At 38.2% G+C, this 14,869-nt stretch overlaps 4 protein-coding genes across 13 annotated transcripts; 1 reads left to right on the top strand and 3 right to left on the bottom strand.

Annotated features, from left to right (window-relative positions):
• Positions 1 to 321: 321 nt before the first annotated feature.
• Positions 322 to 1,941, bottom strand: LOC111893491 (uncharacterized). 8 transcript variants are annotated; one of them, XR_006183936.2, is made up of 4 exons: positions 1,697 to 1,933; positions 749 to 909; positions 608 to 663; positions 322 to 531 (listed from the first exon to the last, which is right to left on the bottom strand). XR_006183936.2 is itself a non-coding variant. In XM_052764470.1 (4 exons), the coding sequence occupies exons 2-4, from the start codon at positions 867 to 869 to the stop codon at positions 375 to 377; spliced, it is 339 nt and encodes a 112-aa protein (XP_052620430.1). In that variant the 5' UTR covers positions 870 to 887; positions 1,697 to 1,941; the 3' UTR covers positions 322 to 374. The 8 variants fall into 8 exon arrangements, 7 of the variants coding, with proteins under 7 accessions (XP_052620430.1, XP_052620428.1, XP_023745313.1 ...); XM_052764470.1 differs by having other exon boundaries at positions 744 to 887; positions 1,697 to 1,941; XM_052764468.1 differs by having other exon boundaries at positions 744 to 887; positions 1,704 to 1,941.
• A 693-nt stretch (positions 1,942 to 2,634) lies between these two features.
• LOC111893492 (shewanella-like protein phosphatase 2) lies at positions 2,635 to 3,931 on the top strand. The gene has a single exon (XM_023889553.3). It carries the CDS (start codon positions 2,674 to 2,676, stop codon positions 3,835 to 3,837), a length of 1,164 nt encoding a protein of 387 aa, XP_023745321.1. The 5' UTR covers positions 2,635 to 2,673; the 3' UTR covers positions 3,838 to 3,931.
• A 653-nt stretch (positions 3,932 to 4,584) lies between these two features.
• LOC111893490 (protein IQ-DOMAIN 13) lies at positions 4,585 to 7,442 on the bottom strand. 3 transcript variants are annotated; one of them, XM_023889543.3, is made up of 6 exons: positions 7,161 to 7,442; positions 6,643 to 6,824; positions 6,202 to 6,567; positions 5,851 to 6,081; positions 5,472 to 5,606; positions 4,585 to 5,297 (listed from the first exon to the last, which is right to left on the bottom strand). In XM_023889543.3, the coding sequence occupies exons 2-6, from the start codon at positions 6,721 to 6,723 to the stop codon at positions 4,713 to 4,715; spliced, it is 1,398 nt and encodes a 465-aa protein (XP_023745311.1). In that variant the 5' UTR covers positions 6,724 to 6,824; positions 7,161 to 7,442; the 3' UTR covers positions 4,585 to 4,712. The 3 variants fall into 3 exon arrangements, with proteins under 3 accessions (XP_023745311.1, XP_023745310.1, XP_023745312.1); XM_023889542.3 differs by having other exon boundaries at positions 6,643 to 6,759; XM_023889544.3 differs by having other exon boundaries at positions 5,478 to 5,606; positions 6,643 to 6,759; positions 7,161 to 7,439.
• A 620-nt stretch (positions 7,443 to 8,062) lies between these two features.
• Positions 8,063 to 9,007, bottom strand: LOC111893493 (uncharacterized). The gene has a single exon (XM_023889555.1). The coding sequence runs from the start codon at positions 9,005 to 9,007 to the stop codon at positions 8,063 to 8,065; it is 945 nt and encodes a 314-aa protein (XP_023745323.1).
• Between the last annotated feature and the right edge of the window lie 5,862 nt (positions 9,008 to 14,869).

Below are 14,869 nucleotides of genomic sequence, written 5' to 3'. Positions count from 1 at the left end.
GATTTCTTCCTTCCGCGGAGCCCCATAGAGGCTCCTCCGCGGAATGCGTGACTATACCCGGAAAAGTGATTTTTTGTTGGGAATGTCAACGGGGGCAAACGGGAGCGGAAATAGCTGCCCCCACCCCCGCCCCCGAAATCAGTTGTTGCCCCCGCCCCCGGTCCCCCCGTTTACACATCCCCCGGTCCCGCCCCCGTTCCCCCGGTTTATTGGCTTAAAATTCATTTTTTTTTTTGTTAAAAAACTGCTTTGTCCATAGCAAAAAGACAATTTTTAATAACTTTAAAAAGCTTAAAACTTAGTCTTTTAGAAACTAAAAAATTAAAAATCCAACATTACAAATCCAATATTACAAAACGACAATTCCAACAATCTTACAAAGACAAATCCAACATTACAAATGCAAAATACGACAAATCCAAAATTACAAATATAAAATAACATGTCCAAAAATATATGACCAATTCACTACATCTTCGGTATCCATTAATTTCCTTCAACACTTCATTCATTGACATTTGAATATCATCCCTAAATAAATAATAAAAATAATTATTATTTTTATATCAGTTTATTCAATACAAAACGACAAATTGAACAATCTTACCTTAATTCACTCTTTGTCTTCATCGGAATGTACATCATCATCATCAATAACACAACCTAACAAAGAAAAAATAAATAAAGGTAATAAGCAAATATATTAAAACGAATAAAAAATAATGGTTAAAGCAAAGTCATACATAACTTTTTACCCGCCCATATCCAATTTTGAGTGCATATGATAGCTTCAATTGTTGATGGAAGAAGTCTACTCCTATGTGAACCAACGATTCTACCACTTGTATCATTAACCGTGTTTGAATCATTGGGTTGATTCGGCTCTGCTGAAGACATGATTACAAAAATCTAAAAATGGTTCACACAAATATAAAAATCAGCATTATTTTTTCATAGAAATAACAAAATCTGTAAACAACTACAATAAGATCCCATAATCTATCAACATTAAACTTATATAATTATGGTCAAGTAAAATAAGCAAAGGAAATTGGTGAGAAAACATAGCAACAAACAGTGAGAAAATACAGTGACAATATTAGAAAAAGAAAGCTTAACAGTGGATTAGTGGATAAGAGACAAACCATACATACATACAATTCTCTTATAAAAACCAACATAATAACAACAAAAATCGACAACACCACAGCTACTATAATTAATAATATTCAACGACAAAACATTCTTGCTCAACCATCATCACAGAAAGCTTAACAAAGCTTGTGTTAATATGAGTGCAAATTAATTTATATATCAAAGAATGATAAAATTAATTAACATGGACCAAAATAAAGAAGAATGTATGAGACAAAATCTTAATACTTAAATCACTTATCTATTCCATATTGCACCACAAGGCACAAACGATACAAAGTACACAAACTGAGATATAGAAATATAGAATACAACACATCAATACAGCACCAAACCATAAAATACACAACAGAAAACCATGAAATACACAACAACAATGCAACAAACCATAAGTTACAGTGTTACATAGAAATCAGAGGTGAGAAACAGAAATCGTGAGCCAACAGTCGAGGGTAAATCAAAGTATTAAACAATCCATAAATCAAATTTTCAAGTCTCAATTGTATCAGAGAAGGAAAGAAGGAAATTAAGGGTACATTACCACTTACGGGATGTGAATTCATAGGCTGAAGACCGAATAAACCCGATTCTGATTCGTTGACGTGAAGGCTGAAGACCCGTGAAAAGCTGTCGGCAGGCGGAACGGCGTCAGCGACGGTGACAAGAAATGTCAAATACGATCGCGTCTTGGGTAGGAGTTGGAGAAGTCACGGTCGTATTCTCGTCAATCTCCAGAGTATGGTGTGACTGTGTGAAGCCCTAAAATTAATATTAGATTCCCATTTGTATTTTACATTAAATATATATTTTTTTATATAAATATAAACAGGGCCCGCGGGAGTATGGGACGGAAATAATCATTCCCGATCCTAGTCCCGAAAATAAATGGGGTTAATCTTGCCCCCGGCCTCGGCCCCCACTCTGGAATTTTTAAAAAAATTAGTCTAGTACGGTATCAAGGTCCCGCAAGGGTTTTTGATATCCTTATTTGTCATGGCTGAGCTTTGAATTTCCCCAGATAAGAGGGTATTTGAGATTACTTTTCAAAATGATTTTTTGAACTTTTACCTTTTCCAAAAAGTTAAAGGCTTAAAAAAAAATGTTTGACAATTCTAAAAGTCATTTTAAAATTATTTTTGGCAAAAAGAAAAACGAATGATTTTAAAAGCTAGATATTGTGACGTTTTGTGACTTTTGGTTTTTTAACTTTTGCTCCATCAAAAGATAATTCAAACATATCTTAAAATCTTCTTTTACAAAAACTATACTTAAAAAACAATCCCAAACATCCCTTGATTGTAGCCCGTATTTTGATAAGCGTGCCCAAAATTAATATGTATATATAATATATAATATTTAAAAACAGATTTAGGACCAAAAGCTTTAAATCGCTAACAATTATGGTAAAAATCGGAAGCGGTAAAAATTTACTACTCATTTTGCTTTCCATTATAAGCCTATTTATATAACTTGAGCCTGTTGCCTCGATTCAATTTCAATCAATCAACCAGAAAAACAATGGAGACAGAGACGACCTGCAACAATCTACCAAACTTTGTATCTTCATTCGTCGACACTTTTGTTGACTTCTGCGTCGGCGGTATATTCTTGCCGGAACCTCCGTCTCCTCCGGTTTTCCAAACTTCATTCCCTTCCCCTGAACGCCTAATAGCAATCGGTGACCTACATGGCGACCTTCTCAAATCCAAGCAAGCCCTCCGTCTCGCCGGTCTCATCGACTCCAACGACCGCTGGTCTGGTGGGTCATCTACCCTTGTCCAGGTCGGAGACGTCCTCGACCGCGGCGGTCAGGAGCTGAAAATCCTCTACTTCCTGGAGAAACTTAAACGCCAGGCTGTTAAATCGGGCGGCAATGTGATCACCATGAACGGGAACCATGAAATCATGAACGTGGATGGCGATTTTAGGTACGTGACCTTGTCTGGACTAGAAGAATTTACGAATTGGGCTGATTGGTTTTGTATCGGTAACAACATGAAGAGTTTGTGTGATGGATTAGAAAAACCTAGAGATTTGTACGAAGGGATTCCTTTAAGCTTTCCTCGTGTGAAACAGGAGTACGTCAAGGGTTTTAGATCTCGGATCGCTGCATTGAGGCCTCAAGGTCCAGTGGCAACCAGGTTTTTATCAAAGAATTTGACTGTAGTCGTGGTGGGCGAATCTGTGTTCGTTCATGGGGGAATTTTGCCTGACCATGTTGTTTACGGGTTGGACAGAATCAACGAAGAGGTTAGGGATTGGATTAGTGGATTGAAAGAGAAGGTAGCTTCCAGTCTGGTGAGGGGTAGGAATTCTCTTGTTTGGTTGAGGAAATTTTCTAACGAGGTAGCTAAGGATTGTGATTGTAGCATGCTTGAGCACGTTCTTTCAACGATTCCAGGTGCTCGGAGGATGATCATGGGGCATACTATTCAAGAAGCTGGTATCAATGGAGCCTGCGATAACAGAGCAATAAGGATTGACGTCGGTATGTCTCGAGGCTGCATCAATGGGTTGCCGGAGGTGCTAGAGATTAACGAGAATTCAGGCGTGAGAATGAGAATTTTAACAGCAAATCCAAATCCGAATCCAATGTATCACAATAATAATCATGATTCTGGGGGCAAGGAAAGTATTGGTTTTTTGATCCCTCAGCAAGTGGAAGTGGAAGTTGAGGCTTAAATCAACACACCACACCACATTTGTTTGTTTCTAGTGTTAGAGGATTCCAGTTACTATTCCAATTTCCAAACAAGTAATGAACGGAATTTATTTAGATTGGAGCTTCCTTGGTTGGTTGTTTAAATAGTTGATATTTTATTTTGTCCAACTCTCTTTTATAACCCAAAAAAATATAAATCCATTATTAGTAGGCCAAATACAAAAAATAACAATAATATCATTATTATCTATTATAGCATTCTAGTACGATTTTTTTCTTATTAAAGCGTTATACTTTCAAAAATCTATCCAATTATAACATTCTACTTATACCTTTAACAGTAAAATTGCTTTGTGTTTAGTTGATGTTGCTATAATTGGTAGAATTTTCAAAGTACACGTATGAATAATAACTGAAAGTAGGATGCTTTGAATAAACAAATAAATGTTTTTTTTCATTTAGCTCTTATTATTTATTATTCATGATGATTGAACAAGATATCAGAAACACTAGGAAGTAGGAATGAATTGAAAACAGGAGGAAAATCCAGAACCCACGGCCAATTATATTCCCTGGCAGCCCATAAACATATGTGATTGGTTTTTTCCTATATCATAAAGCGCCGTATGGATAAAGTCTGCAAGAATATGTTATGTTTAAGGTTGAATGAACCATCTGGCTAAAGTGGTGTTTCTGATGGAGAACAAACATTCTTAACATTTTCTATAATCCAAGCACCCGACCAAAATAAATAACATTAAGGAGCATGTTCCAAACTGAAGTGTCTTTTTATTACCACACATCAATACATACATACATACATACACCCGTGTTAAAAGTAACAACATATATTATATAAAAAAACACAAGAAATGAAATGATAAAAAAGTAAAAATCACACAAATCTGTTAAATGGCTTCCTCCCGATGGAAAATGAAGAATCCACACTGAAATCCCCTACAGAGCCTGGAGACTTACGGGATCCTCCTCGGGTGCTTGGAGTTACAGGGAAAGAAAACCTCCTTTGAGATGAGACGGACATGGAGGTGCTGCCCGGAGTGCCAGGCATCCTATCTTTAGGATTACTTGTTGGTCTTGCTTTAGCTTTGGCTGAGAGTGTAGGACTCATGTAGTTTGGGACTGAAAATGGGGGGCAGCTCATCAAGCTATCATCATCCTTCACTGGATAAGGAGAACCTCCTGTTGCTCTTGGTTTGGAAAATTTCATCATTCTTGATGATGGAGGAGTCATCTGTTGTCTTGTTCTTGAAGGAGCCATGGACCTTCTCGATGGTGATGATGATGATGGTCTAATCGCTTGCTTCTGCCGCCCAAGGCTTGACTGAGGACTTGGTGTGGTCAGTTGATGATTCTCCACAGCAGATTGGCTATTCAAAGGCAGTTGACGCTCTAACCAGTTCCACCACCATGGGTATCCCATTAGAGTGTTTTGTGCTGATTTTGGTGCAGCTTTCCACAACTGAAGGAAGATTATTAGAATTAAGAGACCCAAATATTTTTCATTCATTCTCAATGGTCAATGGTCAATGGTCAATGTTCATGGATTTGAATGTAACATAATGCCATAAATAAACATGTTGTTGGTAGATTTTTTATTATTGTCTGAATATGAGAGTTTCAAAGTAGCTGCTACCTCTACCTGGTGGGAGTATGCATATGCCATGGCTCTTTCTCGCTTATTCAATGCCTCCACTTTTCTGTGCAACCTTGCTTCTCTTTCCTCTTTTGTAATCAAGCTAGCATCCCAATCTTCATCACCTATCTCCAACTACATAGAATTTCCAAAATAAACAATTTTGCAGGAAAAAAAAAAACATGCATATAGGGAGCACGGGACCTCTCATTCTAAAGTAAATTGGTGTCAAAACAATATTACAGCAAAACCTACTACATGGTCATTAGGAACCTAGCAAAATCAATTGGCCATGATACACACACACACACACACTAAAACAGGTAAAAAAAAAAAAGCAAGCATGGCAGTTTACAGACAAAGGCAATCTTATTCTTACTTGGTTCTTGCCAACCCCTGAGGCTGAGGCTGAAGCTGAGGTCTTCTGTGCTTGGCATTTGAGTGCTTGATTTTCTATTGTTTGCATTCTACGTGACTGAATCTGCGTTTGAAGCCTAACCAAGAGCTGCATCTGTTTCATGGCATTGACTGTCTGTCGCTTCACGTGTTGACCTCTTACCACTCCCTGAAGCCTCACAAGACCTGTCAAACCTCTAAGCTTTCTCCTTTCCTGCATTATGTACAAATCATAATCATAAATGGTCCAACTTCTCAGCAGTCAGAGACTAGAGTATGAGAGTTTCAATTCACATGAGCTCTTTTGCAGAAACAATGATGTTGAAATGCTTACCATGTAACCTCTATAAGCAGCCTGGATCCTTGTTGCAGAAAGGTGGCGTTGTTGTAGAGTTGGTTCTGGTCTGTCGCTAATAATTTTTGTTTGTTGATGAGCAACTCTAGGAGGAGGAGGAGGAGGAGGAGGAGGAGGAGGAGAGGTGGCCCTTGGGCTTGGAGGAGGAGGAGGAGATTGAGGCCTTCCAGGTTGTTGTGTTTCTGATGATTGCTGGGAAAGAGTAGGAGGATGAGGATGAGCCATAAATAAATTCTGTTGGTCAACTTCCCCCAAGATTTTCTCAATACTGCTTGGCTCTCTGAAAAGGGGAATGAATGATCTGTTCCCACCTCCATGTTTCTTCAAACTTTTCTTCTCAGCCTCCTGCAACACCATTTCTTACAACGTAACAACAATAGAAATTTTAATTAAAATCCCACAGCCCAAAATACTACTTACATTCACTGGCTTCTTCTGTTTGGAGTTTGATGATGTACAAAACCTCTTGATTGCAGAAAACCAACTCCCTCTCTTTCCCATGTTCCTAGCATTAGTTTATTTATCACCCACCAGACCCTGTAATGTAAAGCCCCAAGGAAGATAAACCGATCAACTTTTTCCCAACATGCCAAATATGAAGCCTACAAAATCAGGTAATACAATACTATAAGAGGAATGCAAAACCCCTCTCTCTGTCTCTCTCTCTCTCTCCCCAACTCTTTAGAAATCCATGATTAAATCTAGAATCTAGATGCATGATTACACAATCAGTACAGGAGTTGAATCACCAGGTTAGGTAATAGAAACACTAAGATCGTGGATCCAACCAATCGAATTAGTAGAATTTTGCTAGGGTTCATGATAGAATCACCTAAACGAAGAGGTGATATAATCTAGGTTGAACTTTCCTCGGAACGTAAAATATGAAACCAATTATCTAATCGTACAACACACAAAGCAATTTCAGAATTTCTCACCTTAATTCGGAAGAATTCTCTGTTCAATTACCCATGGGGGTGGGGTTTTCTTCATGCGATTTGTCCAGACAGGAAGGATTTTCAGTTTGAACTGTGTTCGTGTTGTGTTGGGATCTTTGAGAAGAAGAAAGACTTTGTTTGTTGGGTACCACCACCACCTTTTTAAGGTGGCAAGACTAATTCTTGTTTACGAAATTTGTTGTGCTGTTCAACCAACTTTACTACTATTTTTTTTCTTTATTTAACAACCGTTTCGGTGTCTGAATGTGAATTAGTGGTATTCATCATCATCAACTACCATTATTGTTACTTTGCGTGCGGGGTCACGGTTTCTCTCTCACCCCGACGGCGGCGCGTGGAAAAACGGAAAGGACATGGGGTCCACAAACGTCTTTCTAGGCACTGGTGGAGCCATATTACAGATAACTTTAGGCGACCGGTTCTGCAAAAATAAGAAAAAACAAGACTAATAAATGTACGAAATTTAATAAAAATTACAGAAATTGTCAAAATAGATATTCATTTTGTAGGTGATATATACGTGCAATCACAAAATCGATTTGTTTTATGAATATAAAAACCTTATTTATTTATTTTTTTTGTAATTTCATGAAAAAATAAAAGCTCAAAATTCTCTAAAAAAACACTTTCAAACACAACTTTTAGTGTTGATCATAGACACCAATCTTTTTTTTCAAATATAATAACACATTGAGTTGATTATTTACTAACTACTAGATCCAAGGGCGGACGCAGGAATTAGTAGTAGGGGTTGCGCAATTTTTTTTCCCGTCACACATAATATAAAACATTAAAAAAAAATTCCGGTCAAACATAATATAAAACATCTAATACAATTTTTTTTTCTGGTTAAACATAATATAACAACAATCTATTAAAATTTAAATTTGTCCTCTTCGTGCAGACATCTTTTGAAACCGCTCCATTACTTTTTCATTCTCAACTTTCGCAAGTATTTCGGTCTCGACATTACAAAGCAATGCGTCGTTCAAAAATTCATCGCCAATTTTGTTACGCAAGTCGGTCTTCAAGAGCTTCATCTTTGAAAAACAACTTTCTACACTTGCGGTCGCTACGGGTAATATCAAAGCCAACTTTAATAGCTTATAAACCAAAGGATAAGACCGATGCTTCCCCGTACTAACCATCAAACGAGAAAGGTTGGAAATTCCTTTCAAACTAGTGAAGCGCTCATCTTTGATGCAAAAGTGATAAAATATCTCAAGTTGTCCTTCAAGGTCTATCATATCTGAATTATCAAAGTCATACTTATATAACTTACCCAACTTCAATAACTTTGATTTGTCAAATTGTGCAAATGAATCACAAGGGCTCAAAGCACCCATGTATTCTAGTAATTGAGTGTTTGTTTCACTAAATCGATCCCGATATTCTGTAAGTTGCATATCTACCACCGTGTTGAAGATTTCAACCTCAAAATGAAACCTATTAGTCTTTGTAGTCCTACGGTTTCTCGCACCAATATACAACTCTTCCATATCCAAAGTATCAATTTCATGTGTTTGACAAAAAGAGGATACTTTTGGCAAAATGCTAGCAAACCCTATGTTTCTAAAAGATTGCGATGCCTCCATTGTCCCTCTAACCATCGAAGCCGTTTCTAAAATGTCTAGATCTTTTCTTTGAAGTTGCTTTGACAATGTACTCGTGAGGTGTAAAATGTCATACATCATATGTAAGTAAAACACAAACTCATATGATTTAAAATATGCTAAGATTCCAGATGCTTGTTGACGGTTTGCCAATGACCCTCCCTCCTCTTTCACAAAATCTAAAACTACAAGAACATCCGCAAACAACTTCATCAAACTTGTGAGTGTTTTGAAATGTGTGACAACCCGTAATTTATTCCCTCACGGTAACCCATTTCCGTCAGTAAAATCGTTTGTATTTCAATTTTTCCGTTAACATTTTGGATTAGGTCATTTAAATTAAGACCTTTATTTTGACCTCATGAGTGTCCAAACCCATTAGAAATGCGTGAAAATACCCTCGTTATTTATTTGGAAAAAATTTAGTTACGACTAAGTCGTAATAACGACAATTAATCGTGTACGACCATAAGTCTCGTTTAACGTCGGTATCGGGTAGATTTCCACCAGACCATAAACTCAACCCCTATATAAGGGATTAAGTGACCACATTTTGAAGCTTTTTCACTCTCTTAAAACACTTTCTCTCACTACTCTCTCTCTAAAACTCGAGTTTGATCCAAAAACACCCCTTTCAAGCTTCAAATTGGTAAGTAATCTATCCTAGCTTGTTTCTAAGCTTGTTTATCATGCAAATTCGTGTTTAAGCCATCCAAATGCATCAAAAACAAGTGTTTGCGGTTTGGGAACACCTCCCAAAACCATGAACTCCTTTAAATGGGGTTTTGGAGCCCCAAAACCCTTCCAAACCACTTCTAGTGCTTAGTTATGACCTTTGGACTTGCAGGAATGGACTTAGAACACCAAAATTTTACCATTTTAGGAGTAAACATGAGTGTATGTTTCAAGAACATGCTTGGACCATAAAACCTCATTCATAGACCATAAACACCTTTTAAGGTGTTAAATTGCCCCTTAAACACCTCCAAAAGCTTCTATGAGCCTCCATGAGTGCATAGAACCTTATATTCCTTCATGAGATGCACTAAAACATACACAAATGAGTAACACTTGAGTTTACGGCCCAAGAACATTCTTGGACCGTAAACACCCCTTCTTAGACCATAAACTTCTCCAAAGGGTGTTAAAGTGCCCTTAACACCTTGTATGGCTTAGAATTAGACCTAGAACTTTGTATGCTTAACCTACAACTACCAAAACACATGATTCATGGACAAACATGAGTTTACTACCGTAAACTCATGTGTTTATGGTAGTAAACTAATGGGTTTGAGCCATAAGAACATTCCTATGTGCACATACAAACCCTAATGCTTGGATCTAGGTTTCTCTAATTGAACATGCAATGTATCCAAGACTTTGATTGATAGATCTAATGAAACATTCATATCATAACACATGAAATCAGATCTGAAAGATTATCTTGAATTGCTTGCTTGAATCTTCTTGTCCTTGGAGCTTAGAGTCACAATTGTCACTCCTCTAATGGCTTACAAACACCAACTTAGCAAGAGGATGATTAGAGAGAGAAAGGAGGGTAAGAAAATTCGGCCAGGGTTTCTTTAATCACAAGGGTGTCGATTTTCTTAGCCTTAAGGGTCTATTTATACTAGTGAGCCTCCTAGGGTTTCACCCTTAAACACTAATTGGATAACTTAGGCCCTAAGCAATCCAATTTCCTTATTGATAAGCCTTGGACGATTTCTAGGCCTTTCCTAACCCTAAAATCGTCCACTCCCTTATTCATAAGGAATCATAGCCCAAAGTACAACTATCATACAATTGACAGTTTATGCCCATTTATTCAATTAAGCACTTTAAGTCACCAAATTAATTCCTAATTAATTTATGACTTATATTAATCAACTAACAATATTATTATTCCTTATATTATTCTCATAATATTTCTTCTCTCATTATAAATCATCCTGTCAAGTTGCTATGGTGAAGGCAACCCAAAAAGGACCATGCACAATCGGGTCAAATACTTGCCAAATATAGTTGCAGCCTTAGACACTATTCCAACAGTCTCCCACTTGGATAAGTCTAGTAACTATATACACAAGCATAATCCGATTAGCAATCGTAGCTCTCAAAGACGCTGTCAAACTTTGATCTTATTAGTCCTGTCCTTTAGATAAGGGATCATACAGTCCTCTGTTTAGATATCATGCGGACAATTCTATGGAACCAATTGTCCAGCAGTTGGTTTCTCGATCTCAGATTTATTTGACATAGAACTTAATCGAACACATCCATTTAGTTCTGACCGGGCCTGACACATAAGTCAAATCAAATCATCGAGCGACCGAGATATCGCTTTTACCCTCTTAGGATAAAAGTAACAGATAAACTTCGACTTATATGCATTTACTTATTCATTAATCAACTATACACAACAATGCGTTTTATAACATCAATTTACTGATGCGGTTTCGCATTATCAATGTACAACCAATTAACAAATAACAAACCATATATCTAGGTTTTAAGACCATATGATATTATCGTCTTGCGATCAACCTTTTCGTCACATTCCATAAGGTGATTCCAGCAAGCGCGGGTTTGTTCCAATGCTCAAAACTAGTTCATAAGCACTCATGAACGTTGCAGCAAACTTTTGCTATGTCTAATACCATTTAGACAATCTACACACCAGTTCATGACAATCTTCATTCATACCTACTTCCAACATATGAACGATTGTGGGCAATTTGAATAATTCGATTATTCTTAATAAGCTCAATTATTCTGGAAGTCAAAACATGCAAAGTGAAACAATAGCTAAACAACTAACATAAGACAGTAACATTACTCATAAATAATACTCCTTTATTTAATCATCAAATGTTAATTACATTTATCTATTACACGTTTCTAATACTATCTAATCTAAACTAATATCATCCTTCAGTCCAATACTCCTAGCACGCTGCAAGTGCTTAACCCTGCTCAGTCCCTTCGTAAGCGGATCTACTGGGTTATCTTCTGATGATATCCTCTTAACCACGAGGTGTCCTTCTACCCAATGTCTAATGAAATGATATTTTCTGTTAATATGACGAGATCTGCCATGATCCCTTGGTTCCTTGGTCAAGGCAACCGCTCCTTCATTATCACAGAAAATTTCCATAGGCTCCTTTATGGCAGGTACAACTCCAAGATCACCAATGAAGTTCTTCAACCATATTGCCTCCTTTGACGCTTCTCTCGTTGCAATGTACTCTGATTCGCATGTTGAATCAGCTACGGTTTCCTGCTTGGAACTCTTCCAAGTTACTGCTCCTCCATTAAGGGTAAAAACCCAGCCCGACTGCGAACGGTAGTTGTCCCTGTCGGTCTGAAAGATGGCGTCACTATACCCTCGCACCTTCAAGTCATCACTCCCTCCGAGGACTAAAAGTCATTCCTTGGTCCTCCGAAGGTACTTAAGGATATTCTTGACCACAATCCAATGGGCTCTGCCAGGGTTCCCTTGATATCTACTAACCATGCTCAAAGCAAAGGCTACATCAGGGAGAGTACAAGTCATAGCATACATGATTGAGCCAACTGCGGAAGCGTATGGTACTCGGCTCATTTCTGCTATTTCATCTTCGGTACTCGGACTTTGAGTCTTACTCAACTTGGCATTACTTTGTATCGATAATTCTCCCTTCTTCGAATTTTCCATACTAAAACGCTTTAGTACTTTATCCAAGTAAGTGCTCTGACTAAGTCCTATTAGTCTCTTACTTCGTTCTCTCACTATCCTTATACCCAAGATATAGGAAGCCTCTCTGAGATCCTTCATAGCGAAGCACTTCCCGAGCCAGGACTTAACCTCCTGCAGTGTCGGGACGTCGTTTCCTATGAGTAGTATGTCATCGACATACAGAACGAGGAAGCTGACTATACTCCCACTGGCTTTGACATATACACATGATTCATCTTCGTTTCGTACAAATCCAAACTCTTTGAATTTCTCATCGAAGCAAAGATTCATCTGCGAGACGCTTGCTTAAGTCCATAAATGGACTTCTCAAGCTTACACACTCTATTTGGATGCTTCGGATCAACAAAACCCTCTGGCTGAGCCATGTAAACATCCTCAGCCAACTTCCCATTAAGGAAAGCAGTCTTGACTTCCATTTGCCAAATCTCATAATCATGAAATGCGGCAATAGATAGCATCACTCTAATAGACTTTATCTTCGCAACTAGTGAGAAGGTCTCATCATAGTCAACTTCGGGAGTTTGAGTAAAGCCTTTCGCAACCAATCGCACCTTATATGTGTGTACATTCCCATCCATGTTGGTCTTCTTCTAGAAGATCCATTTGCACCCAACGGTCTTACGTCCGGGCACATTATCAACCAAATTCCAAACTTGGTTGTCATACATGGATTGGATCTCGCTGTCCATTGCCTCCTTCCATTTTGTAGACTCCGGGCCTGCCATGGCTTCCTTATAGCTATTAGGTTCATCTAGATTTATTAGTGTACCATCACTAATATACGTGTCCCCTTCGGTAGTAATATGAAAACCATAAAAGTGGGGTTGAATTCTAACTCTTTCGAAATGTATAAGAGGTAAGGACTCGTCAATTGGTTCAACCGGAGTTTCCTCCTCGGGTTGAGCGCCAGAGGTTGAGGTTCCTTCATCAATCGATTCTTGAATCTCTTCAAGCTCGATTTGCCTCCCACTGTCTCCTTGGCTTATGAGTTCTCGCTCTCGGAAAACCCTTCTCCTCGCTCCTTGCAACGAAGACAACATTGTCATTCGGTCTATAGAAGAGATATCCAAAGGATTTCTACGGGTAGCTGATGAAAATACATCACTCACTATGAGGTTCGAACTTGTCGTGAGTATTTCGTCTTACGAAAGCCTCGCAACCCCAAACCTTGATATGTGCTAACGAGGGAGCTTTCCCTGTCCACATCTCGTGAGGTGTTTTGGCAACCTTTTTAGTAGGGACTCGGTTAAGGATATGGGCGGCAGTCTCTAAGGCATACCCCCATAATGAGATAGGTAATGAAGCACGACTCATCATAGAATGAACCATGTCTAACAAGGTTCGATTACGCCTTTCTGCCACACCATTCAACTACGGTGTCTTAGGTGGCGTCAATTGCGAAACTATTCCACATTCTTTGAGATAGTCGTGGAATTCAAGACTTAGGTACTCTCCTCCTCGATCGGATCGAAGCATCTTGATTTTCCTGCCCAATTGATTCTCTACTTCATTTTTGAATTCTTTGAACTTTTCAAATGTTTCTGACTTTTGCTTGATTAAGTAAATATACTCATATCTACTATAGTCATCGGTAAAAGTCACATAGAAGCGGTTCCCATCCTTTGTGGTTGATCTAAAGGGTCCACATACATCGGTATGTATGAGGTCCAATAAACCCTCACCCTTTCACATGTGCTAGTGAAGGGTGACTTGGTCATCTTTCCAAGTAAACAAGATTCGCATGTGTCATCTTCCCTAAGGTCGAATGACTCCAACACTCCATCCTTTTGGAGTTGGGCTATGAGCTTCTTGTTGACATATCCAAGACGACAATGCCACAAGGATGCTCTATCCATACTATTGGAAGAATCCATGCACAAAACATCATTTCCTAGGTTATCTACAATCATAACAGTTTCATAAATTCCATTACATGGCATTGCTTCAAAATATAAGACACCATTTAGATAAGCATAAATTGAACCATTCTCATTATTAAAAGAAAATCTAAATCCTTGTCTAAACAACCCATGAAACGAAATGATGTTTCTTGCCATTTCTGGAGAGTAGCAACAATTATTCAAATCTAAACATAATCCATTACTAAGCACTAGAGAATACACTCTAATCTTGGTCACAGGCAACGATCTTCTGTTCCCCATGATTAGATTTATTCTTCCACACTCCACATCCCTATTTCTTCTTACTCCCTGCAATTCAGAACAAATGTGGTAACCACACCCGGTATCGAGGACCCAAGAAATAGCATGAGATGAATCATTAGATTTAATTGTGTAAATACCTGCAAAAGACGGCTTGATCTTTCCTTCCCTGATGGC

This window comes from Lactuca sativa, chromosome 6 (genome assembly GCF_002870075.4).
Source record: "Lactuca sativa cultivar Salinas chromosome 6, Lsat_Salinas_v11, whole genome shotgun sequence".
NCBI classification, from domain to species: Eukaryota; Viridiplantae; Streptophyta; class Magnoliopsida; order Asterales; family Asteraceae; genus Lactuca; species Lactuca sativa.
The sequence above is the reverse complement of the archived record's forward strand: the minus strand, read 5'-3'. Positions and strand labels throughout refer to the sequence as shown.

Excerpts from the sequence above, each read along its gene's own strand:
- LOC111893491 (XM_052764468.1), bottom strand. Across the intron at positions 664-743 it reads ATGGGCGGGTAAAAAGTTAT|GTTGTGTTATTGATGATGAT; the intron begins GTATGACTTTGC and ends TTTCTTTGTTAG. Across the intron at positions 532-607 it reads AAGACAAAGAGTGAATTAAG|GGATGATATTCAAATGTCAA; the intron begins GTAAGATTGTTC and ends TTATTTATTTAG.
- LOC111893492 (XM_023889553.3), top strand. The coding sequence starts at position 2,674 with ATGGAGACAGAGACGACCTGCAACAATCTACCAAACTTTGTATCTTCA.
- LOC111893490 (XM_023889543.3), bottom strand. The coding sequence starts at position 6,723 with ATGGGAAAGAGAGGGAGTTGGTTTTCTGCAATCAAGAGGTTTTGTACA. Across the intron at positions 6,082-6,201 it reads CTGCTTATAGAGGTTACATG|GAAAGGAGAAAGCTTAGAGG; the intron begins GTAAGCATTTCA and ends TACATAATGCAG. Across the intron at positions 5,607-5,850 it reads CAGGGGTTGGCAAGAACCAA|TTGGAGATAGGTGATGAAGA; the intron begins GTAAGAATAAGA and ends AATTCTATGTAG.
- LOC111893493 (XM_023889555.1), bottom strand. The coding sequence starts at position 9,007 with ATGAAGTTGTTTGCGGATGTTCTTGTAGTTTTAGATTTTGTGAAAGAG.